A 25,421-nucleotide genomic window follows, 5' to 3' on the forward strand; every position below is an offset into this window, starting at 1 on the left:
GAAGGAGTGGTCCACAGCTTAGCCACGACATGCTGCAGAAGTGAATGCTTTACATGAGGTGCAAACAGGCTATCAAACAAGACCTGCATGTTTAGGAAATCTTTACAGAATAGACACTGAAAATAAGGAGAAAGATAAGCACATTTCTTCTTATTTGCAACCTGAAAAGATTCCCATGGGGTGTGTTTTCATTATTAACTCCAGCCAGTCCTACCCACCTAACCTTAGAAAGGTTAATCTGCCCTGCCTTTACCCAGGTGTTCCTTTTCTCTCCTAGTGCCTGTCCTAGCACACATTTTCAATATGGCCACCCATATCTGTGAACTAAAAATTAACCTAGGGAAAAGCCAATTTGTTCCAGATGGATCCTTTGCTTGGTGCAGCTGACTACACAACTATTTGAGTGCAGGATCTACCCCAAAAAGGGGTCCACAAGAGACCGTCAGCCAGGACTACAGATTTTGGCAGTAGCATCTGGCATCACAAAGCTGCATGTTACATTCTTTTAAGCAATCACAGCAATGCAACCCACACAGTCTCCACCCCGCAGTTATAATATTTCTTCCTTCTACTAAATACCAGCAGTGAAGCTGCTGCTGTGAAAAGGGAACTCAGAAACTGAGGATCACAGTAAAGACCTCTGATCTGGTGTAATCTAAGCATTCTCCTGGGAGACTCACATTCCATACAACAGGAATTCCCACCTAAATCTCCCATTCACTTCAAGGGTAAATGCTTCTAAACCTATGGCATTTCCTTCAAAAGAGAACTAAGTTTTTGCCTAGGAATTGAAGCACTACAGTTTGCTAAATGGTAAGAACTAACAACTGTACACATGCTCCTCCTAAGGTTGTTTCACCAGCAGTATGACTTTCAAACACTAAAGCTGAAGAAAACCTGTGGCAGCCTGATTGAAACGCACATGGCAGCAGACGGTGACACACGCATATGTTTGTCAGTACAAACACAAATATAATGTGTGCTGAGTTTTCTCTGCATACTTCATCTGCAAAGTTTATTTCCCTGTTTGGGGAAAACATGGTGTTTTTGCAGCTAAGAAAAGCAGTAGAAAATACAGGCTACATTTTTCTGCCTGTGAAGGAGGACGAGGATGGCCTACATATAAAGAAGGCAAGACAACAAAAAATTAAGAAGATAACGGTAGCTGTTTTAACATGCTCTAATTGGGTGGATTTATGAGCAACTTGTACATGACAGTTCGCTTCTAAAGACCTTCCTCGTGCTCAGTGGTGAGGTACATATTTAATTTTGTTTCATTTTCATGTACAGAGTGCACTCTCTGAATAGATTTTAGCATGAATTACAACAAAAGATTTTCAGCATTAAAAGAATGTGATCAAAGAACAAAGTGGTTAGAAAATAAGTATCACCAAATTTTGGGATTCTACCTGCTCCTTTCCTCCTTGCCAAAGGGCTTGGATGCTGAGGAAAGCTAAATTCCCCAGCAGGCCACATGGCAAACTGCCAAAAAGGTGTGTGGGTTGGATGGCAGAGCCACACGGGTGGTCTCCTAAAAATTTTCTGATTAACTCCATGGCCACTCCTTTCCTCAGAAGATTTCTGTCTTTTGCAGACATTACTTAACCCTCAATCAGATCTAAGAAACTGGATCCATTTTGCAGCTGGGAAAAGAATGTAAATAGATTGCCCTAAGCTCAAGAGTAAGGAAGTAGCAAAACTGGGAACAGAACTTAAGCATTGCTAGCTCCCAGGTTTCAGATTTAGATCACACTGTCTCACAAAATTAAGTACAATTATTGAGGTACAAATCAGCTTCAGTTTAAAATTATGTAGCTTAAGACTTTAAGCTGAAAAAATGCAGAGCCACAAACTCTTCAGATTTTCCAACCAAGACAGCAAATGGAACCTCAAAAAGTATCAAAGTGAAGCCAGGGCCAGCACCTGCCCCTGGTACCAGATGTGGAAAAGTATTGTAGCCTGCTCAGAGACTGACGAAAACTGTTTTAAGGAAAAACAGTATCATGCTTTTAGTTCAATCCCTTTAAAATAATAAACAGGTACATGTATTTGACAGAGACAGAATTACCAAAAACCTATGGAGGTCATGTAACAAAAAACCCTCATACCTGAAGGCACATTGCAGGCATATTTCTGCTAGTAAATGGAAATGAAGACCTCAAAGTTACAGTAAATATTTGTAAAGATCTGTTTTTGTGCCAAGACTTTCCTGAATAAGGCTCATTGCTCCACAAATGAGAAAACTGAAATTCCGGTCATAAGTTTTCAGTTTTCTTTTAACTCACCTGGCGGCATCATGAACACTCCTAATTTTTTCTGAAAAGTTGAGAAGAGCAGCATCTTTCTTTTGGGCTTCCTGAAACAAACAGAACAAAACCAAAACAAACACAATCTATTAACATTCCACCACCATGCCAAAATCCCTAAGTCTGGCAGTTCTAAAGCTTCTGTGAGGGCACTTAAAGGTTTCTCTCCTGCACTGTTTTTCTTCCCATTCAATCCTAACACAGCTGAATGGAGGACACCACTTAAAGAAAAGCAGGAATCACAACTGGAGATTTAAACAACAGCTTCCACTTTGCAGTGTAAAATAATAGCTGCTTCTGCCAGTGAACACAAGCCAGATGTATTAATAAGGAAGGTCAGGGAAAGAACAACTTACTGATTCCATTGTTTGAGCAAATACAATTCTTCCTGCACAAACATCAATTTATACCCTATAGTTTGCTGGCTGGAAATCTGTCAAGCCAGTTTGTACACAGATAACCAAAGCCATATAGATGCATTTAAATTCTCTCCCTTCTATAATCAAAAAGTTTGAAAGGAAGGAAAAATAGCTTGAAAATGTCTGCAGTAGCTTTAAAACATCACAGCGGCTTTTAAAACGAAACATATCAGTCGTCAAGGGAGAAAAAAAGCTATCAAGGCTGCTCAAAAGATTCAATGGGACCACTGAGAGAATTTTTATCAGAACAAGCCACTTCCACAGTGTGAAAATTTGGGACAATAAGAGAAAATCTACAATGAAGAAGTTTCATGAAGGCAAGTTTCTATATGATATAAAAACTTAAGCTTTCCATGGGATTCTGGATGGGAAGACCAGGTAGAGGTAATTTTTGGTCAATTTTGCGGCAGGAGAAGAAAGGTGAAGACTAGATCAAAGCTGTGAGAAAGTTGCTTTTTTTTTGCAGGCATATTGTCCCTTTTATTGTCTATCAATTAAGAACCTATATTTGTAGAAGTTGCTTATACCAGCAAAATAGATTTTCTATACCAGAGCAACAAAATGCAGCAGACTCATCCCGGGTTTGTTTGCTTTTGTGTCTGCCAGCTTGAGCAGTGACGAGAGTTTAAATCCAACAGCATTGCCAGCATAACCTCCCTAAAAATAAACAATTTGCAGAAGAACAAATAAGAAGCTGAGGCAGGACATCAGAGCACTGCAGTACTAACAAGGAAGTATGGTCCATCAACCATCTCCCTTTGGGATGTCACTTACCGCATTCATAATATTCCCAGCCTGAAGGACCAAGTGCAATATAGAATGCAGCTCCTCACAAGTCATTAACTCTGTAAGGAACAACAAAATTGCTGTCTAACAATTGTTTGTTTAGAAATATAGTCAGTTACCAAGCTCCTCTTCATCTCCAGGTTGTTTTTTTTTTTACATTTGACAAGAAACTACAATAAACAGAAGAGGTCATGGGAAAGATAACTATAATTCCAATTCACAAGCACAACTGACAAACCTCAAGTGTATGTTCAGACTTTAACTTAGCAAGTGTGGTATTTCCAAGGCAACCTCCAGCAGCTAAGGAAACATTTGGGGTCTAATCCAAAAATGTGTGAAGTGTCTCATGCAAGGGGTTAAGTATCCTCACCACCTACTAATTATTCCAGGGTGATCCCTGCAAGATTCATTTGCCATCTGCCAGGATTGGGCTTTTGAACAATTACTCTTTTTTTAGGAGACTTGGCCATAAGGCCTGAAAAGATAACAGGCAATGTTTAAATTTTCCTTGTTTATCCCACTCCCATTATGAATCATCATTTTATTTCTGTATGATCACCAACTCAGAGCAGCATCTGTTTAACTTGTCATATCAAAGACGATTTAGCACAAAGTTATATTCAGTGTGACAAAGAGTTAAATTAAATAAAACTGCCTTTTAAAGTTTTCCCATCACACAAGCCTGTTTTGTACATATGTTCATTCCTTTGCAAAATGTATGAATTCAGATACAACACTACTGTGCATCTTCTTACCCAGCCACATGCGAGCAAAAAACAACATACATGCAAAAAGCAATATATGTGCACCAGAGGGACTGCCTTAGAAATAAGACGTGAAAATTCAAAACTGTAAAGAGTTAATAAAGAGTTATGGCACAGCAAACCAAGCAACCCCGAATTTGCAATTACCCATATGGCAAGAAAATTGCCATGAGCTGGTTTTAATGTGAGGTACTATATGTTATACTAATGAACAAAATAAAAGGTGGAATCCTTTTGATTGCAGTGTAGATACTTTTTAAAACTATTTTGGTTCCAAGTCCACATTCTATAATTTATCCTGCATTCAGCTTCTCAACACAATACAGTAATCAATCATTCTGGAAGCCCACAGCCCTTACACATTTGTATTTCAATACTGGCAGCCAAAAACATAGAAATAATTAAATAACCTTTGATCTAACAAGCTAGATCGAAGGTGGGGAAGCAACGAGGAAGAGGGAGGAGAGAATAAATAAGAGAATAGCAAATTTCACAAGGCCAAGAGGAGAAGGCAACTTCTAAAGACTTCACATAGTAAGAGCCGGCTCCGTGTCACTGTGACATACATCCATTTGCAGGCTAGAAGAGAATCCACCAGGCTGTTTAGATCATCCTAACTCTTAGTGACTATCAGCATTAAAATTCAAGTAAATATTCTCTCGGTTTAATTATAGGAAAGAAACCTAGGAGACAGCAATAGAAAAGGAGACATAATTCCTAAACAACTTCAGGCTATCAGCAAACCTTGAAGTGGAAGGACCAAATGGAGAAGAGCACATGACAAAGTGGACTAAACACAGGGAAGGCCTGATGCAGGAGCTGGTGGCCAAAGTGTCTTCCTCTCTGAAGGGAATTAATTCACCAGTTTACATATGTCTTGGGTGAAGGACATGAAGGACATTAAGGCATTGCTGCTTTTATACATAACATATTCCCTCACACATGTCTGTTGCTCAAAACACAAAGAACAATGATTTAAAAGAGATCCTAATAAAAGGCCAAACTCAGACCTAATCCTAAGATACTACATGCTTTCCTGAGTCAATGACAAGTTCAATCCCCACTGGTGGGAAAATGCATTTTTTCCCCTTTGCTTTCACTTGAAAGGACTATTCTAATTACCAGCACTTATAGTTGAATATTTTACTTACTGTACCTTTTTATAACACTAGAAGCAGTCTAAGCAGTGATCTAGTAGCCTGTCAAAAAATTTCCAACATGAAATAGGAATTTTATATTAGGAACAGGACAAAGAGACACTCAAGATACTGTAAAGGGTCAGCATTAATATTTAACTGAAATCAAGAAATCAACTATTTTCCTGCAGAGTAGAAGACACTATATTACCCAACAAATAGCTATCTGCAGCAGTTCAAAACCTGAGAACTGTAAAGAGCAAAACAGGTCTGTAGAGAAACACAGAGAATAAAAACAGAAAACCCAGGAATAGCAACAGTATCCTCTACAATAAAGATTTTAACCTATCAATACTGCCATCTCAAAAGAAAGTGGCTTTATTAGAAAACAGTAATTTTTTCTATGGATCCCTGAAAGAATAAGCAGAGAGGTGTAACAACCACATTCCATCAGAGGGAGAGCAGTGCAGGAATGAGCAAACTGTATTCAAAAGATGATATCCTAATTTGGTCATAGACACTTTTGCTTCTGTCAGTTTAGGATAATCTACATATAGGCTTTGAACATGAATTTGTTGCTAGTGTACCTAGAGTCTCGAGATTTTTGATTTTGGAAGCAAAGATCCACCAAGCACTCTACAAATGCACACTCTGCATTTGTCAGAGGGGTGTTAGCCTCCTTTTAATAGCTAAGGTACCTGAAATTCAAGCTCTGGTCTTTGTAATGCAGACTAATTAACATGCTAACAAAAACAAAGAGTATTAGGCATGTCCCAACATACTTAATTACCTTTTGTTGCTCGTCTTATAATTTTCATGTCATCCTGTAGAGAAGCACAGGAGGGTGAGAACTCCCTCTCCAACACCATGGCTTCAATCCTAAGAGCATAGCTGGAGTACACAAACAGGTTTAGAACCGACAGTCAAAAAAGAACATTTACAAACAGAACAAACCAACTATCGCCTTACTTTGGCACCTGGATTAGTAAATACATGAAGGAATCAGCTTGAGACAGTTTTGATACATCTCCATCAAAGGCTTTTAATTTCTTTACCTAGAAAAGAGAAATAAACACTAGCAAAGAATTTTATCAAAGATCAAGATTAACTTGACTTCGAAAGACAACACCTTGAAAAGCAGCAAATTTAAATTAAGGCATTGGAAAGTCCACCAGTGACTGAATGGCTTCACTGTCCCAAGATCCTGTAATTTCCACACACCCCAACCACAAAAAAATTTTAAAAACAGTGTCATTCTTCTCCCAAAAAACTAGTTACAGTCAACAACAAAAACCATGATGCCACCATTCTGACTGGTGATTTTGACTTCTGATCCATTGTTGTTTTCATCACTATGTTTAGAATACTGACGATTATCTGAAAAATGGCCCTCAACTCTTCAACAACTGTGATATACACTTGGGCATAGTTTAATGGTTTTCAGAATACCCAGCATAGGACTACCTAGATCTTACTGGCACAATGCAGCTAAACTTATGGGTGTTTTTTCAAGATACTTGCTTCAACCATTTCCCCTAAAATGCTCTTAAGTGGTAAACTTCATGATCTTACATTTGAATTTTTTCATTCATATGAAATATTTTAAAAATAAATGCAATCTTGCATTTTAAGCAATCTGTTGTCAGTGCTCTCAGTACTCTGATGACACCATTTATATGCAAAGGAAATACCACTGCATTAATTTTGCCAATCTTCCTTCCCAGCTCCACCAAAGTCCATATATTTGCATGATTTGCAAGCCACTGATCCACCCACATACTTACTATTTGTTTATACAGAAGAACTGAAAAATGCAGCACATATGTTTAAGTGTAACTGGAATTTCTTCCACATCTTCCAACACAGCAACTGTGTCCAAAAGCAGAGCTCACTCTCAGTTACACTATTTCGTCATTCAACCAACAAGTTCATACTCAGCAGACGCTGTATGTTTCCACTGATTTACACACCAGCCCATCATCTTTCCTTTGTGTAACATCATACTTAAAGCCCATTCACAATTACATTTACACAGATGGTTTTCAGTTTTAGAAAGGATATTAAGCTATTGGACAGAGGGACACTACACAAGGGCATCAACAGTTACCTCACTGCCATGATTTAGCAAGATATCCACAGGTCTTTTTTTAAGAATCAGCCTACAATTTAATCACTTCAGTTATTTTTCTGCTTTGACAGTAAAAAGTAACTGATCTGTAGCAGAAAAAAAATAAAGTATGTCAAACCAGGATTCTTTTAACAGCTTTTTTCTGCTTTATTCTCAGTTTTTCCACACCATAAAAAAATAGAAATCTTGAGAACACATTAAGAAAGAGAAAAATACAAGTTATACAGAGAATGTAAAAGAATTCATTTTCAAATTTAAAAACACATCAACAAACAAATGAACAGGAAAAAACCTAACAAAAAGAGACGTCTAATCTGAGAGCAATTTTATTCAGGCTATCTAGCTTCATTTCCTAACACTGCCATCCCAAACTCAAGATACTCAGACAAAAGCTCCTTCTAAAGATAAACAGCATACCTATTTTTTAGGCCTGAGAAAACTCCTAATTTACTGAGTAATTCAAGAAGTCTGCCCACAAAAAAACAGGAAAGACCAGACTTGACATTCTAAGATAATTCTTCTTGATAATTCCAAGGTGTTAAATGAGCAAGAAAGAAACCCAAAACAAACGCTTTTTCTACATGATTAAGAGAGGAATGAGAGATAGTATACTATCTTAGTCTTGAAAGGTATTCTTTAACCTAGCTTCCCAAAAATAGCGCTCTGCAACCTAAAAAACAAAAGCCTGCAAATTCTCCAACCTCATTTTAGTATCTTGCAAATATCAGAGTTCGACTGAAAAAGATGCAGGCATTCAGACATGGGAGAAAGAGAGTAAAGAAAGAAAAGCAGCCCACCAAAAAAAAAAAAAACACCTCACCAAAATCGTATCATATAAGCCACAGGTTAATTATAGGAAGATACAATTTGAAGACTTACATGCACCAAAAGTGAAAAACAAAAGATCCTGAGACACTCACAGGAATATTAACTTATTCATGCTACCAGTACTATATTTAAATATGCTTTCAATAGTAAGTAGCAATCAGTGTTTCCTATGTGGAATTTTAGTTTTACATGCACTGGATGAAATCCTCTTTCCTCTACCCTACTAGGAAAAATGCCTGGAGTCATACGAGTGAGTACTAAATCCCAGAATCAATTCAGAGGAGGAACATTCCTAAACATGCACAACAGAAGACATTTACAAGGCTGCCTTCTGATGGGATATGAATGTCATTATGCAAAAGGCTTTAGGCAATAGTCAACCCAGAAGAAAGTCTATGTAATCAGACTTGAAACAAAGATGTGCTCACCACCCGGTTACACTTTTTCCAGCCTATATCAATCACCTTAACCCCCATTGTCTTCTCCTTAGATATCCCAAAATACCTTTGTAAGAAGCATCAAGGCAGCTCACCCAAGAAGCCCAAAACCCAAGGATGGTGGAGAACAGCAACCCATTCCACAAAAACACAAAACAGGAACACAATAGAGTTATAAAGTCCTTCTCGCCCTGGAATTCCGCAAACACAGCCTGGTTCTCCATATGTGTCTTAACTTTTACATATAGAAGACTAAATCATCTGTTAACTTGGCCATAAAACAGTTAATAGCCTGGGAAATAGCTAAGGTAAAGATAGGACGCAAATTATTCTGTGTTTCCTTTTTTATGAAAATTTTCATAATTTAAAAATTCTCACCATGAAGGAAAAAAAAGTTATTTGACTTTATCAACACTACAATAAACTTTAAAAAATCAACTTCTGAATCCCAAAACTAAAAAATTACTGGAACACATTTTGTATGTTTGTCATTACACATTCCAAGGGAGACTATTCAAAGTCCCATGGGACTCCCTCTACTCTCTGCTGCCATGTTGTCCAAGTATTCTGGAAGAAAAGAGATTCTCTGATGGCCCCCAGAAGTTGGGGTCAAATTCAAATACCAATTGCAGCTAGGAGCTGCAAAGAAACCATGGAGATTGACAACAATGTTCACTATTAATCACGTTAACAGATATAGTAGATAGATTGAGAACACAAGAGAACTAAAAATGTGGTTAATTATAAAATCGTAATGAATAACCCTATCAATTTTGGCCTTATCTCTTGAAGCACAACAGAACTTTTCCACAAGAGTAGGCAGCCATGCACTGAGATGTGGCAGTGTAATGTATATATTCAAGAGCGCATAATTACATTGTATGCTCAGTTCTGCATTACTCAAATTGGGTGCCAAGTTACTAATTTAATTTTTCATTATATTTGTATATGGAATAGGCATTTGCACTGTCCATACATGCCCATGCACACTAAATCTGATTTTAGACACACAAGGTTCTCACATATATAATTTGCTTAATTTTAAGAACAGTTATGAAACACAGAAAGCCTGATCTTTGATTTGATTTGATTTGTGAACAATTGCAGAAGAGATGCCCATTGCAAGTATGCCATTATACCTGGCAGACACAAAAGCTAGTGCATTCAAGTTATTGGCAATTTTTAAGCTACCAGTAGCACTCCTAGTGGGATTTTATTTTATGGCATAAAACAGGTACCTTGCAGGATCTTGTAGCTATGCAGGATCTTTGACAAAGAGGAACATTCTCTCTGTGGGTTTGTTGGGATTTTTGTATTATTATTATTATTATTATTATTATTATTATTATTATCATTATTATTAAGTATCTCCAGAGCACTGCAAATATTCAGGGCATTAACGAAAAAGAGAGTTAAAAAATACCACTGCCCCAGAAAATATCACAGTGGAATCCTACATGCTACAAGGGCATGTGGGTAACCAACAGATGTATGAGGCAGTGAGGCACGATGGGGCACAACCCAGGGCAGTGGCAAACCACTATCAGCAAACAATAAAAAGAAAGGGAGACAAACCTGCCACTAATCATGAAGGGCAAAAAAGGAAAAGGAGATGAAAGCTCTGAAGGATGGTCAACCCTATAATGCACTGGCTGAGGAAAGGAGGGGGCATTTAACTACAGATAGGGTTTGAAAAGGGTAGAGCTGACAGAAACAGTTCCAATAAAGAAGGTGATGGATGACCAGGGTCATCCTGATGTACTCTGAGGTCAGAGCACATAAGGGAAGGACAGGCCTGAAACATTATAAAGAAATTTAAGACATTGTGTTGATAACCTGGGTGTGCATGTGTGTGGGTGAGCTGATGACCAGTATGATATGCTCTCTTCTGTATGTATTTAAAGTACAAATTCTGGCTATTCTAGCTTGTTAAACACTGGACTCTCTCAACTTTTGCAAGTCTGGGCCTGTTGAAGAGTGCAATAATATGCACATAAAAGTAGCCAAAATCATCTTCTATGCTCTAGTAGGGATGCCAGTAAATAAAAGCTGTCAGCCATTTCTGCAGGGTATCATACAGAAACAACTAGGAATCTTTTCAGAAGTGATATAGCATAGAAGACCACTGCTTCAGTCAAGGTTCCCTGGAAAAGAACCTATCTGAAAAAAAAGGGATGAAGCAGAGGAGATTCCAGATAGGTGTTTCTTTCTCCTTACAAAACTGATAAGCAAGTATGGTACAAACAGTAGGACTTCTAAGAAGGCTTAAACAAAATCAGTGATCTTATCCTACTTGTTTATATGTTCAGAATTTTAATAAATTTGCTTGGCCTTTTTTCTAACCACTGTATAGTGGCCAGGCCACACACCCACAGATGGCCCTGAACAAAACGTTGAGTGGAGCCTTGCAGCAAGCTCCATCCCGGCCGCCTGCAAGTATTTATCAAGTTTTTCAAATTAAACATTTGAAAACACCCAAATGTTTTAAGTTGTAGGAAAGACTTACAGCAGTGCCAATATTTCAATAATAGTCTTATTCAGTTTGAGAAAAACATTCAGTAAGGAGTCAGTATTTGCCGTTTACATGCAAAAATCCCCACAGCTTTGATAGCTGTTAGGATTTTCCATAGAAAACAGCTAGACAATTAGAATACTGCTACCTATTTCTGCATGCAAATAGAGTTGTCACATGACAATACTGCAAATAGAATAATTTTGAAGACAACAGATGTTAAATGTATTTGTCAGCCCAAGTACCTAGCCTCCATTTTAACAAAGCCGGAATACCAGCCGGAATACCATCCAGTGCCTGAGATACTATGAACTGAACCGATCTAAAATATGTTCACAAATGTCAAACAAGAGACATGGGACACATTCAGGTAATGTGACTGGATATCACAACACTTCTAGATAAGATACAATTGGAGTACAAACTAGTGCTTATTCACGCTAGATAAACTGCAAACCTCTTGGTAAAAAAGAAGAAACAAAATGGTTTCAACAGAGTTGCCCCTTCTACAGCTATGACCAGGAATGGCACTCCTCTTTCACTTTAACAGAGCTAAGAATTTATGGTAAAACAGAAAAGAAAAAGCAGAACACATCTCAAAGGACAGTTACTGGTGCTGAACACAGGCCTACAGAAGGCACTCATTCCAACTTGCAAGAAACCTGCGCATACAGGCTAATGTGACTAAATACCTGAGCTGATGCAAAGAGCATACAAAGAGGAACTGCAGAAGCTCACCCATGATTACACCAAGACAGTCTGCCCAGGTAACTGAATAGCTACTAACCTTTCAGGATCTGAGTGCTTAAGTCTCTGCTCAGAGTAATTATCAACTCTTAAAACAACAAAACAGGTCTTTAGGAGAACAGAAGTATCTGTTGATCTGTATGTGGACCTTAGCAATTTCCCAAGTTTCAGTCACTCACCTTGATGTGAAGCACTCAAACAATTCCAACGCTAATTTTGTCAGGTTTGGGGTTTACATTTCTCTCAAGTACCTACGAATGGGTCAGTGCCAATAGTGAGCAGGCAAGGAACTGTACATCATTAAGCAGGGCTCCCAGGTCAGTCAATAAAGCTTCATCTCTTTAATCATGTTAATAGACTTGAAGTTTGGGACTAGGAGGGGAGAAAGCTGAGATTGGATGCTGGTCATATGGTAATTACAGGAGCATTGAGAAGGTACTGCTGGTAATTCTGTGCCTTCTAACACATCTCCTTTGAGCACTAAGCCATGTTAGCAAATTCCATGGGTGCTGCACATTGGAGGTGCCTTTCTGGCCTATTGAAACCCAGTGACCAGGCCCAGGAAGAGACCCAGATGTACCAAGCAGGAAGTGAACCAGAAGGCAAAAAGACAGTAGCACAGGACTACCAATATTCAACACACAGGCACTGCAATGGGAAAGCATGAGGCAGGTGCCAAAGAAGTGAAATTTGTTTGCTTAGAATATACTTTGAATCTGAATTTTCTGACCTCCCAAGAGCAGTTGTCTGCACACAGAAGGTTCGAGGTCCTGCTGTTTATGGGACAACAGGGATATCATAAAAACAAAAGATGTCTTATCAACTCCTTAAAAGCAGGTGAAATTACTTGATGTGAAGGGAATGACTACACTGCAACCTCAAAACCACAAGTCAAATGAAAGTTAAACATTTTCACTCAGTGGCTCCTTGTTCCCTAGCCTCAGGAAGGAGTTGAGATGCCTCTTTTACAGAGCTTCATGTTGGAATCCCAGTCAACAGAACTCTACAAAAAATAAGTTCCACATAATACCATTATTTACCTCCTCTCCTTCTGGTAATAATTTAAGAAATTCATGTAGCAGTTCAGAACCATAAGGCTGACTTCTTCCATGATAAATATCTTCAATGATGGATTCGGCAGACCTTGAAAAAACAATTGAGCACACGTATTTCTAACACTTGCAGGGTGAAGAGTTACATAGATTGAAAAAAGCATGCCTGGGCTACTCAACAGAGTTACGAAGAGGTTGTGGATGCATCAGTGTCCACAGCAGCACTGCTTTGACACCATTTTCAGTGATGCCTTTACCAAAGGGCAACATTATCAGCAATGAAACAGCTTGCTCTTGGAAAAAGTTGCTCACGTTGCCCCTTTCTAATTGTTTATAAAGAGAGGAAGCCAGTGAAAGGCAGCTCACAGGCAGTGTTACATGAGGTAAAAGGACTTCCCTTAACCACACCTTAAAGCTCCAACTGGTTAACATCAGCAAACTCTAAATGTTTGATGCTAAGTCATAAATGCACTAAAAACTAAACATATTAGAAAACAAATTATGTCAAATTACTTCTGAGAAAACTGCATAAAACTGCAAACTCCACAAAGAATAGAGCACAATGTATGTATTTTATGAGAACTCAAAGAATTCTTACTTTTTGAATTGTTTGAGAAAAATCCCAATGTTCATACTTCGTTTTGCATCCAAAATGGAAACCTGAGAGACAAAGCAAGAGAGATTAATCTAACAAAACCTAAGAAAATAGCATATAATGTAGAAATCATTTCTTAAATTGCTACAGACAACTGTTTGCACCAAATCCCATGCCAAATAAATACAGGGTCACTTCTTATCAACAAAGCCCATATACTACAAAACTAGTTTTTACCAGGGAAATATATAGCACACACACATCACCTTTCTCCCAGAGAACCAAAATATTCCATAGCAACATGTAACGAAGGAAAGAATCAATATTGCTATTTCATTACAAAGTAAAAACATTCTTCTTGCTTATTTCATAACCCTGCATCTGCAAAATGTTGCTTATCGGATAATACACTATATTGCATTTGAAGGCCCCAAGATTAGTGAATACCACACTTGAAAACCCATGTAAAGTCAGAGGTTTTGCGACAAATGTGAGGATGGGATTTCTAAACAGAGGTCAAGTGCTTTACTGATTTAATTCATGCCAACTAACAGCCACACTGATTCAGGGGAAGATACGTAAGTCGATCTTGAATCAACCTTGAAACACGTAATGCTCAAATCTGTTTGCTTACCTTGAAGCAAAAAGAAATCCGTAATAAAATAATAGTCTCTGCCAGCTTTGTATTTCAAAGTTGGTTTGCTGTATCATCTTACATGTACAGTTCTGAAGATTAGGCAGAGGGAAAAAAAAAAAAGAAACTATCCCACAATATTTTCCCCTAATTTTGTAAAAAAATTTAAAATCAAAGTGCCTCTTTTATACTAGCTTTTATTCCTAAAACAGCATACAAGTTTAAACCTGAGAGGTTTGCCCTGTTTTAGCACACTGTGTCCTTAAGGTTAAAATTTTACCACAGCTATTTTGGTGATAACAGCTACAAAAGTAATGAGATTTACAATGAATTGTTTCACCTTAACAGTTCCACGTGACTGCTACAATAAAAGAGCTCAGTACACATAGATGTTCAAGACTACTGTTGGACTTGCATGCTGTTTGTGGTTTTGACAACTGGAAAGGCGTTTTCACCTTTGTGACAGTGCTCAGATTAGAAGCAGATATATAAATGCAGCATTGGTATTATCACAAAATTGAATTAGCCTGCAGTCAGCTGGTGACAGTGAAAACATAAGGATGATTAATGGGCTAGTCTCTTTGTCTGCTGAAAATAATGAGTCATACTGAAAAGTTTTCGTGAAATTCTGGAATTTCCTCTCTTCTGAAAACAGCGAAGACTAGGAAACATAGGAAATATCAGCATATTAGTATTAATTAGATGATTGGTAGCCCAAAGCCCTTCAGTTTTAGCATATGCAGAGATAAGGGAACAGATTGTGGTTTATTCTCCTGTTATCTTAAGAGTTAAGAGGCCCCTAACAGATCATTAAGGAAAAGCCCCTTAACACAGGACAGGTTCACCGATCTCTCCCCCTGCAGCATGTTATTTTTTTTCAAATGTTTTACTGCAGGGACCTCTCACTGACCTCTCTAACAGTAGCTCCAGTCTCCAGAGCAATCTCAGCAGCTCCAGTCACCCCTAATTCTCTGATTTCTCTGTACTAGTTTAAGCCTACAAGCTTTACCATAATTTGGCTTTTGGTTTGTTTGGTTTTTTAAGCATACTCAGAGTTAATCTTGTGTACATTTTTTAAATCACAGTCAGTAACTGTTACAAGGAGACCGATCATCAGCTGAGTAAACCTTTGTTTTCCATGGCACAACTCAGATTTACAGTACAACCTCAAAAAATTACATAATTTTTGAAATATCTTCCCTTGAAGAAAAACAACAAATGGGAACATATATAGCTGCATTTGTCTTATCAGCACTATAAAAAAAAGTCACAGCTGTTCTTAAGTACCAGGATTTTACATACATTTCTTGTTCTGTATATGACTGTACTCTATTTTTTTCTCTGATTTCTTGTTGAGCTACACAATCAGCACAAGTCCGACTTTTTGGTCACTCTTTGCTTGGTGTCTACTTCAAGCTTATCAAAAGTGTTTGAAACTCCTGTCATTACATAACTACCTTCAAGGAGTTTCCAGATGGGAGCACAAGGAGGAGAAAAGGAGAATCTGGTAGATACTCCATAAATATAAGCTCCTACTCCTTGCACACAAATATACTATTTTCCATCTCACATTCAGTTGCATATTAGATTTATAACCTCAATCTGAACAACTGTTCACAATGTCTACTCTTCTCCACCGAGATTTCATTTTATTTCGTTCATTTAGAGCACTGTCTGCTGTTGCTTTTTACCCTTGGAACATTACAACAGCTTTTTCTAAATTCTGCTCAGTCAGCTCCTGTCTTCTTTTCACACACGCCGTCAACACTGCTGAAGGCACAGTACATTTCAGGTCTCTGTTTGCCATCCAAAGAGGTTTTGAAGTGCTGTCCACCAGTAATACATCTGGACTTCTTGACTCAAAAAGTTACACTGGACTGTGATTAAGAATTGGGAACAGGCCTTCCTACTCCCACTGGGATTCTCTATAGCAAAATAATCTCTCACATGGTTTCTTATGACTTTCAATAAATTCAGGAGAGCTTTCTCCATTCTCATCCTCTACTCTCTGAAACAATTCTCTCAGATACTTTCCACCATCTCCACACCTGCACTTTGTAAGTCCATGCAAAACATCACAGAGTATTCAACCCAGCATATTTCCAAAATCTGCAGCAGGCACACATCACACAGTAACAGGCCTCAGTTCGACAAATGTTAATCCACCACAGAAATATTCAGTTTTCAAGGTACTATCAAAAGGGGAAAATTAGCCTGAGTACCATGGTGAAGTTGTGTTGACAGTAAGAGGATATCTACTCCTGAACCCCAACACAAATTTGCAATCAATAGGAAAGAGTCAGAGGAATTTTCTGGGAGACACAAAAAGACCTGCATCAAAACTGACTTTGTAGTGCCTGGAGAAATGCAACAGGACTTTCTTGCCGTGAAATAAATCATCAATGAGGAAGAGAAACTCAACAAAGTGGATTTATAACAGATCAGTGAAATGAAACACTGTAGGTTTTCTTTGCCTGAGAACAATGTGATTTCACATGGTGGGATACAGTTTACAAATCACAACAAGCATGGAACGGCCTGGTGGCTCAGGCTTGGTGCTGAATGTTAGGAAAGATATAAATAATTTCCCATTTCAGCTTCCACTTCACATTACAACACACTAACCATCACTCCATGCCTGGAGTCACTGTGCAGCACAACGAACCTAGCAGCTTACTAAAGAGCTGTCCCCACTCTGTGTCATCCTCCCATGTCATGCTCCTAGCCTGCTCTTTCCCTTAGGCAGGCACTGGCACTCAACTCATTTGGTTCTTGCTGTTCGCTGTTCTCTGGATTAACAGGTTGAATCAGCTCTCAAGAAGGTAGAATGAGCATCAGAGCCAGCACAGGGAAAACAGAGAGGGCATGTCTAGGAGAGGTGCCAAGAGACATTCAATTCACTACTTCCATCTTCCTTCTCTCTCCCACCTCTCACTGTCCCCTTGCACAGGTTCTGGAATTCACTGCATCCTTTCACAAAGTCATTAAAACTCACTCAAAGAGTAACAACTACTCCAGTAGAAAACAAATGAAGAACCCCAGAGCACTCTGCTGAAGTGCTTACTTAAATATATTTACAGGGGGTGCAATATGTGTACTACATTCTCCAATATCTGTCCAGGGCCAGCAGACAGGTGGGGTGAGGTTGGAGATAGGAGCAGAAGCACAGTTTGAAGGAGAAAGCACGAATAGTTCCTCTGGCTGACAAGAAGATGTTCTGCCCACTCCGCTGCCAGGCTAACTATAGCCTGGGTGAGTCCCTATTGTGCCACACTGGGACACCACTGAAGGATGGGGAAAGTAAACTGGTGTGTAAACTTAACCTTGTACCCCCTATTTTTCAGAGCCTCAAATTACATGGAACCATAGGGAAAATTAAGCCTTTAGTCAAGGAAACATGTTAATTAATCTCCTAAGCGTTTGGTAAGGCATTGTTTGCAAAAGGGAAAGCATTTGCTATAGGAATTTGACTCAAGCCTCAAAAGGGACTTCTGTTTAATGATGATGTTACATCTAAATTCCGTGTATAAATCACTGTCAAGCGAGGAATTAAAAGGACATGCAGTGTTGTACGCTCCTACATGAGTAGAACTTTTACCAAAACTAATCATGATTTAATAATCACCAGTGATCTCTGACAAAGTATGAAATCCCAAATCTCCTCCACAGTCTGTAGGGCAGAGCCATTAATACTGTCGGAACAATTAACTCTTCACTGCTTCCACTGAAGCTACACCATTGCACCAAGAGGCACCCCATAGAGACAACAGAGCACTCTCTGGTCCTGCCCTTCTGTACAGCACTTTGGACACATGCTGTTTTTTTCAGATTTGAATCCAAGTAAAAGTTGAGTTTATGCACTGGAAGTTGTCTTGAAAATTCATTGCTGACATACTAAGCCAACTAGGCTAATTCCACTATGTAAACTTCTACAAACATTTTTAATTGCTAGACCATAAAGCACTGTCTAAAATCAACTGTTTCACACAAAAGGAACAGAGGTAGTGAAACATAAAATGTTTTGCCCACCTGTCGCTGGCTAGCCAGCAACAAAGCCACACACAGAACTAAAGCTCCCTCAGCCCCACACTAACACGCTGTCCACAAGGTCACACTGATTCTAGGCGCCTTACTCTGCCACCAGCTCCTGTCAGCCTCTGTAGGTTTTACCACAGTGAGCTGAGGATAACCATCCCACATCGAAACAAGCGATGGCAGCTGACAGCACCAGTCACAGGAGTCATAAACAAGGCCTGTGCTCCCACCTCCAGCCCCTTGCTGAACCATGCCTGCAGTAGGGTGAAGCATGTGAGCTGCTGCACATCTGTACTTCCGCACTTCCAATAACACACAGCTCCTCAGGATTATCTCCTTCTCTCCTTGCTAAGCAGATAGGACTGCAAAGTCCATTAACACGTAAGAAATTGCTCACCACTGCCTGACACACTGCTGCATGCTTGACAAAGCTCAGTGAGTGAGTGGAACATTTTGTCACTTAAGTGGCATCACTCAGAGGCAAGTCCTGCTGCATCACCACTTGCCATGTGCGAAGTCACCATGGGAGCCCTGAACCAGTGTGCACAGGCATCAAGCAGTGCAAATGCACTGCACCACCGTATCAGCTCCAGATACACGCACAAAAACGGTAACTTTTAGCAAGGTAGGGTTTTGTTTCCAAAGCATTGTATCCTGGTGAATCCCTGGTTTTGCAGGCCTCTGATTTTAATCTCTACCACTGAATTAGGTCTGGAGCACACTGGGGTTTTTTCTGACCTATCTATTGCACACTATGGGCCACATTCAGTTTATGAAACTTATTGTAATATTTACTAGAACTAGATCTTTATCACACAGCAGTCCTGAAAGGGGGAGCTTCTAAGCAAATGGAGGAGGCCAGAGCTTTGTTCGTCTGTATTCAGCACAGGAAGCCCACTCACTACGCTCCTGATTCAATATGATATGATGAACATAGCCTGAAAAACACCGCAGAGGTTAATGACTACCTCTGATGATGGCCCCAATTACTACTTCCCGATGTCAGGGTTTCAGAGGCTACAATACACATGCCTTTTAAAACCTTTAATTTCAATATGTACAACATGCATGCAATCAGTGCAATGGCTTCTCATCTTGTCCCTTCTGATCTTATTTTGACATCTCCTGAATCCTGCAAGAGATCAGCAACTCAATGTTCCCATTTTCTCACTAAAAATTGATGCATTGTTACATCTCTTAACCCCGTGCCCTCTCTATTTTGTTTACAAGCTAACATGTATGTAGACACACACTAGTGATTAGACCTGCATTCAGCCTTCCAATTACTTCAGAGAAAGATCACTTGAGACAATTAAATTCAGGCTTCATGAAGAGGCTGTCTATAAATGAGGATTTAAGAACTAGAAAAGTTACTTATCAGTCCCTGGAGAGTGTCTGAACCTGAGTACTCAGTACCGAGCACTCCGCACCACCAGAACAGAAACCAGTGGCAATCGTGGGACCTTCTTGGAAGGTTATCTTCATGTCCAGACAAAGCAGGGAAAATGAAGTAAAGTTTTTCTTAGCAGGAAAGTAATGTTTTTGAAAGTGGAAACTTTAAAATTACCAAATAACAAATATGCTTAATTACTATATTATGTTCTATATCCTTGCTGCCATACTGTCACTTCCCTTCCTGATGTCTCTAGCATACTGTGGGCATATAAAACCTTAGTCCTTGCAAATAGGACTCTCTTCGCTCCTGCCTGGTACACGTTTGCACGTACATCTTGTTTGCATCACAGACATAGAGGAAGAGTTGAAGAGACAACACAACTGTCTTCCCCACTGGAAACTCATGGGCTATCCAACATGAATAAATACAGATGCTTTCAGCTCCCTCCACTTATTCATATATATTTTAACAGGTGATCAAATCACAGCACTTAGCAAGTTAAAATAATAAAATACAGTTAGCTCTTTGAAAAACAAATATGCCACTAAGAACAAAGAGTTTATGCTTCCCATCATTCCCCTCTCCTTTGAATCAAGACAAATTTGCCGTAAGGATGAAACATGACAGAGAAAGAGAAAAAGGCAAGGCAAAATTCACATCAACTCCTACAGCATTTTGTAAAAAAAAAAAAAAAAAAAAAAAAAAGTTTTACTTTAATTCTTACCTCCTCTTTAGTCTCTTTAAATGAAGACTTTAAAGATCGGTTTCGAGAGTCCTGGGGTTTGGCTTCTTCCTGCTGCCCAAAAAGTTCCTCAATTGTCTTTGTATCAATTTGATACTGTGGTCTTGCAGCAATTGTCCAGATATTGTTTTTACCACGGACTTGCTCTTCAGGGATAGTTTTCCAGAAAAAGCTCCGCATTCTTTTTTTTTTGCCGTAGCTGTCATGCCCATTTACCAACTGTGGAGGAAGAGGTATGTTCGGGCCAGGCAGTGGAGGAGGGGGTGGTGGGGGGGGTGGCATTCCCAGGGGAAGTGGAGGAGCTGGGGGAGTCCCTGTGAGAGGACATGGTGCAGCGGGCGATGATGCTGCAGGTTGAGAAAGCTGAGGTGCTGTCGTCGTATCCTCACTCATTAATCCCGTTGCAACTGGAATAGCCCCATTTTCTTTATCATTGACCAAGGAGAGACAATTCATAACATGCATTTTACAGCCTCCCCGAAGGGGTCAGTGTTACTTCCTTGGATGGGTTTGAAACATTGAACAGTCAGCGTGGCAGTCACTGAGATCACTCCCTCTCAAACCCTATCTGGCAACACCGGCAGCACAAGAGGGGACTGTACCATCTCCACAACCTGCGACAAAGGACAATAGGAACACTCAGATCACAGACCTGGACATTGTCCCTCGCACTGAAAAGACACCAAAACTAAGGTACAACAGCTATCAAGTTTTCAATCCAGAAGGGAAATTTAGTGAATCAAAAGTCTTTCACAGGGCAATTGTTTAACATTTATCCACACCAAGAATGCAAACAGCTTTAGATTTCAAGAACATATATAAATCAAGAATACCTCTAAATCATCCACAGTAAGTATCAAAACTACCTATTAATCTTCACTCAGTGCAATTTTGTAAGATAATATATTTATCTCAAATTATTAAAACAAGTATTATTCCGCTGCTAATTTCAGATATGCTTTTAAAGCAGACTGCACACAGTACTAACTATGGTACTGGATTAACTGCATCAAACAGACCCTGTTTGAATCCTCTAAACTCATGGTTCAAATCCAAACTGCATTAAAATAGGTAACAATTTTCTGATGATTTATCAGTCTAGCCTAGTGTACTACTTTTTTTTCCTTTGTATTTTTCACACAATTGTCAATAGGGCAAAAATAGTATGCAGTCTCTAAAATCTCTGTTTGCTGAGCATGAACTTAGAAGTATTATTGATCTGGCTGCACTACCTCCCAAAATATACTCAGAAAAGAAAGACCACAGTTTGATTAAGCTGTCCTTTATAATTAACTTCAGCATCTAGGTTAACAGTGACAGTTCAATAACAGAGAGAGAACGGACAGAAAAGCTAGTAGGAACAGGACCCTACACAGGTTAAGCATTGCACATATGCAAAGCTTTAAATACTTTGGGAAGTTTTTACCTCTAGATTATCTCATAAAACAACAGGAATCACAATGGGTTTTAGCACTTTCCTTAAATTATCATCTTCTAAATAAAAACGTTGCAATTAGCAGAAAACATTCAGGTAAGAACATGACTTCCACAAACCCCACACTTTAGATAAGCCAAATCTATTGAAACATATTTAATTCCTAAGTCTCAGAGAAAACAAAGTGTTTTAAATACATATCAATGAGGAATCTCATGATTTAATGGAAATTTGGAAGCTATCTCCAAAAAAAAAAAAAAAAAAGATTGGGAATTTACGAGAAAAAAAATTAAAAATTCAAAGATGCCACACAATACAAAATTAGATAGAAGACAGATAGCCCCTTAGCAAAACTCAGTCTCAAGAAAACTCAACAGAAAAAGCTCAAGTAATGCACCGGCACAAGAACAACATAAAATCAGAAATTCAGCACTGACTTAGTGGTATGTCTCCTCAGCAAGGTTCACATGGAGCTAATAGCAACCCAGATCAATTTGACATTGTATAATAGCGATGAAAAAATTTCGCTATTTTTGCCAGAGATCCATCACTACACTGTACATGAACAAACAGACCCAAGTCACAGAAACAAGCCTTAGGGCAAATTCTCTCTTGGTCTGCAAGGACTCAGCCACTCACAGCTTCACCGAAATTAATGGAAAACAATACAAATTCATGCACCACACCTTTTCTTCTCAAAACCTTGCTCAGGCAGCACTGAATTCCTCTCTCCTGCTTCAGATTTTCTAATCTTATACCTTACATTATGTGGGAGCTTACAAGAATAGAAAACATATGTAAAAACCTGTATGAGGTTTAAATCACAGGCATGATGGAAAATATTTTAATGGCATGGTAAAAAGGAGAGAAGATACAAAGAAAGTGGATCAAGATAGACTGTTTCGAATTTAAGTTAGCATAAATATCCAGCTGCTATTACAGGGCTCTTTATGTTCACGCCTCTCCTCCCAAATTTATGATCATAGTAGCAGAGAGGCATAAAAAAGCAGATGCAAGGGGGTGGAAAGAGATTAACCACTCAAAGCAATTAAGTGCTGCATTAATTTAAAGAAATGCTCAACTAGGAAAAAGACTTTTCCTCTCCACCGCTTATTTAAAAATGAAAAATGTATTAGCTAGTTTTCCACCATTACAAAGAAATATTCAACATTATTATTTTCTAACTTGGGTTCCCACACATTTACCAAAGAAAGAGACACAGACTGACCGACCCTATCCCAGGCAATATTCAAGAACCTCATTTTGAGATTTCCAAAAAATCCATATGCTTTAGGAAAAACAGGATAAAACCCTAATAGAACAGAGTTGTAGGAGATTAATCATCTGAGTCCCAGTGCTAACACACAGGAGTGGAAAATGACTGATCTCAGACCTGAGCGCTTCTGAGCTAGATTCCTAGTGAAAGGGGTGGAAAAGGCACGGGGAAGAAAACATCCCAACTTAGATGCAATGATAGATACAACAGGACAAGCTGTTTTCAATCCAACACACCCCATACTGCTTTAGTGAGCTAACAGCCAGAACCAGGAAAGGGGAGGAACCAGCATTTGGAAGGAAGGCATGAAAGAAAAGGCACAGCATAAAGGCTGGCATTCAGCTTTGTTTTCTGACAGATAAGCTCATCCAGGTGACAGAGGTCACCTGTTTGTAAGAGGATGGTGGTCTCAAGTTACCAGATACCAGGAGACTGATCAAAATTCCCTCATGCTGCCTCTCTGGAAGAGCGGATCAAAGTTGTTCCCAGTGGAGGCTCCCACCACTACTGTGAGTGGGAGAGAAGAGAAGCTGGCAGCCAGGACAGGTTACAGGCTGCTTGCTGGTATCAGCAGGTGCCTCTGAGCAGGAAGTACAGCAAGAGGAGGCAAGCAACAACGCGGCCATTCCAACTGTGAACTACAGATTACCAAGACATGCTGAGACTGAGATGCATAATAGAAACCAAGCAAAATTTTAACTCCCAAGGAGTTTCTCCACACTTTTCAAAGGATTAAAGGGGAAAAAAAATGGACCAAAGAACAAACGTTTAAGATGTCGCAATTATATCTCATTGTTGCATGTTTGTTATCCAAAACAGCCAGAGAAGCACCAAAGCTCTAAAGTAATGTCTTTACTGCACGTTTTAATTGTGTCCATATTCGGCATAAAAGAAATATTTTATTTCTTTGTCTCATTCATTGTTTTAGCCAAGCTAATCTAACTTGGAAATGTAATTTTAAAATTAGAGGGTGGGGGCAACTTTCTCCCCAGATAAGAGAAACATTCTAAAGCAATTTGTTTCTTGCAAAAAAAGGCAGTTGCCACTGAGACGGACACAGATTGTGTTTGCATACACAAATTAACAAGTGAAGTGCACGACGCACTGAAGGGCATTTCATAATTCATACTGCAAGACACGACTCCCTTTAACTCACACCTTATGTTCTCCCCTACCCACGTTTCTGTATCAGGTGCCCTTCCAGTTCTCATGAGAACAGCACGGAGCCCAACCACAGCATTTGGGTGTCTGTGTCTCATCAACCCTACAAAGAGACAAAGGGAGCAACTAGTTGCTGACTGCAGGCAGAGAAGCTGCAAACGCCGATAACCAGTCCCTGATCCTGCCAAAACCTGCGGGTTACAAAGAACTCGCAGTCTCACGCTATTCAGCGACTTCGCACTTGCCCACTCAATGCATCCCACAAAAGCCCAGTGTGGCACCGCGTCCCTGCCAGCCGGCCCGGGCTTGGCAGGGACCTGACGGGACTTGGCCGGGGGGCTCGACTCCGGCTATTTTCTGTGCGGGCTCCCAGGTGTCGCGCTCGCCCCGCCGCAGCGAAAGGGCTCCCATGGGAGCACCCCTCAGCCTCACCGCCGCGTTCTCCGCCCGGACCAGGTGCCTGGCTGAAGTGCCCCGTGGGGGCCCTGCCGTCGGGACCACCCCAGGGGCCGCGACAGATCCTTACTCCGGAATTCTCTTCAGCCGATGTCGCAGGCAACGGGGCACCGCGGAGGATGCTGGCGGTGCTGGCTATACCCGAGGTAACACCGCACCCGCTGCCCTCCGAGACGCGCCCTGGCCCAGCGGGAGAGGCCCAACCCCGCTGTATGCTACAGAACGTGGCGGGGGCAGCGCTCACCCCACCGAAGAAAGCCGAGGCGCCCGGGACAGCGCCTGCCCCGCCGTGCGAGAGGAGCGGCGGCAGCAGCAGCTCTCCCGTCGTGGTAGGGGTCGGCCGGGTCCGGGGTCCCGTGGGGAGGAGAGCCCGTCTCCCTGGGAGCGCTCCCTCCTCCTACGCCTCAGGAAGGCGGCGAAGAACCCGCCCGGCCATGCCCCTCAGCAGCGCTGAGTCCACGCCCGGCCCGGGGGTCCCCGCGCCCCTCACTCACCTCGGCGCCCACAGGAGCACGCGGCGCAGCCCGGTCCAGTGTCGCCACCGCCGCTTCCTCCCATCGCGCCCGGCCCGGCCGC

At 40.2% G+C, this 25,421-nt stretch overlaps 1 protein-coding gene across 3 annotated transcripts in view; it reads right to left on the reverse strand.

The window, feature by feature from the left end:
• Positions 1-25,421, reverse strand: part of FHDC1 (FH2 domain containing 1) — a 35,097-nt gene extending 9,676 nt beyond the window's left edge. Inside the window, exons 1-9 of one of the 3 annotated variants that reach the window (XM_014890698.2) lie at positions 25,340-25,421; positions 20,500-21,131; positions 13,714-13,775; positions 13,104-13,206; positions 6,381-6,466; positions 6,202-6,302; positions 3,500-3,570; positions 3,275-3,382; positions 2,286-2,356 (exon numbers count right to left, since the gene is read on the reverse strand). In XM_014890698.2, coding sequence (XP_014746184.2) covers positions 2,286-2,356; positions 3,275-3,382; positions 3,500-3,570; positions 6,202-6,302; positions 6,381-6,466; positions 13,104-13,206; positions 13,714-13,775; positions 20,500-20,982 — 1,085 coding nt within the window. In that variant the 5' untranslated portion in view covers positions 20,983-21,131; positions 25,340-25,421. Of the gene's footprint in view, positions 1-2,285; positions 2,357-3,274; positions 3,383-3,499; positions 3,571-6,201; positions 6,303-6,380; positions 6,467-13,103; positions 13,207-13,713; positions 13,776-20,499; positions 21,132-25,339 lie in introns of those variants that run through there. The other 2 variants (XM_088163728.1, XM_088163729.1) reach the window with 2 other exon arrangements.

This window comes from Sturnus vulgaris, chromosome 4, assembly GCF_052056855.1.
Source record: "Sturnus vulgaris isolate bStuVul1 chromosome 4, bStuVul1.hap1, whole genome shotgun sequence".
Lineage (NCBI taxonomy): Eukaryota > Metazoa > Chordata > Aves > Passeriformes > Sturnidae > Sturnus > Sturnus vulgaris.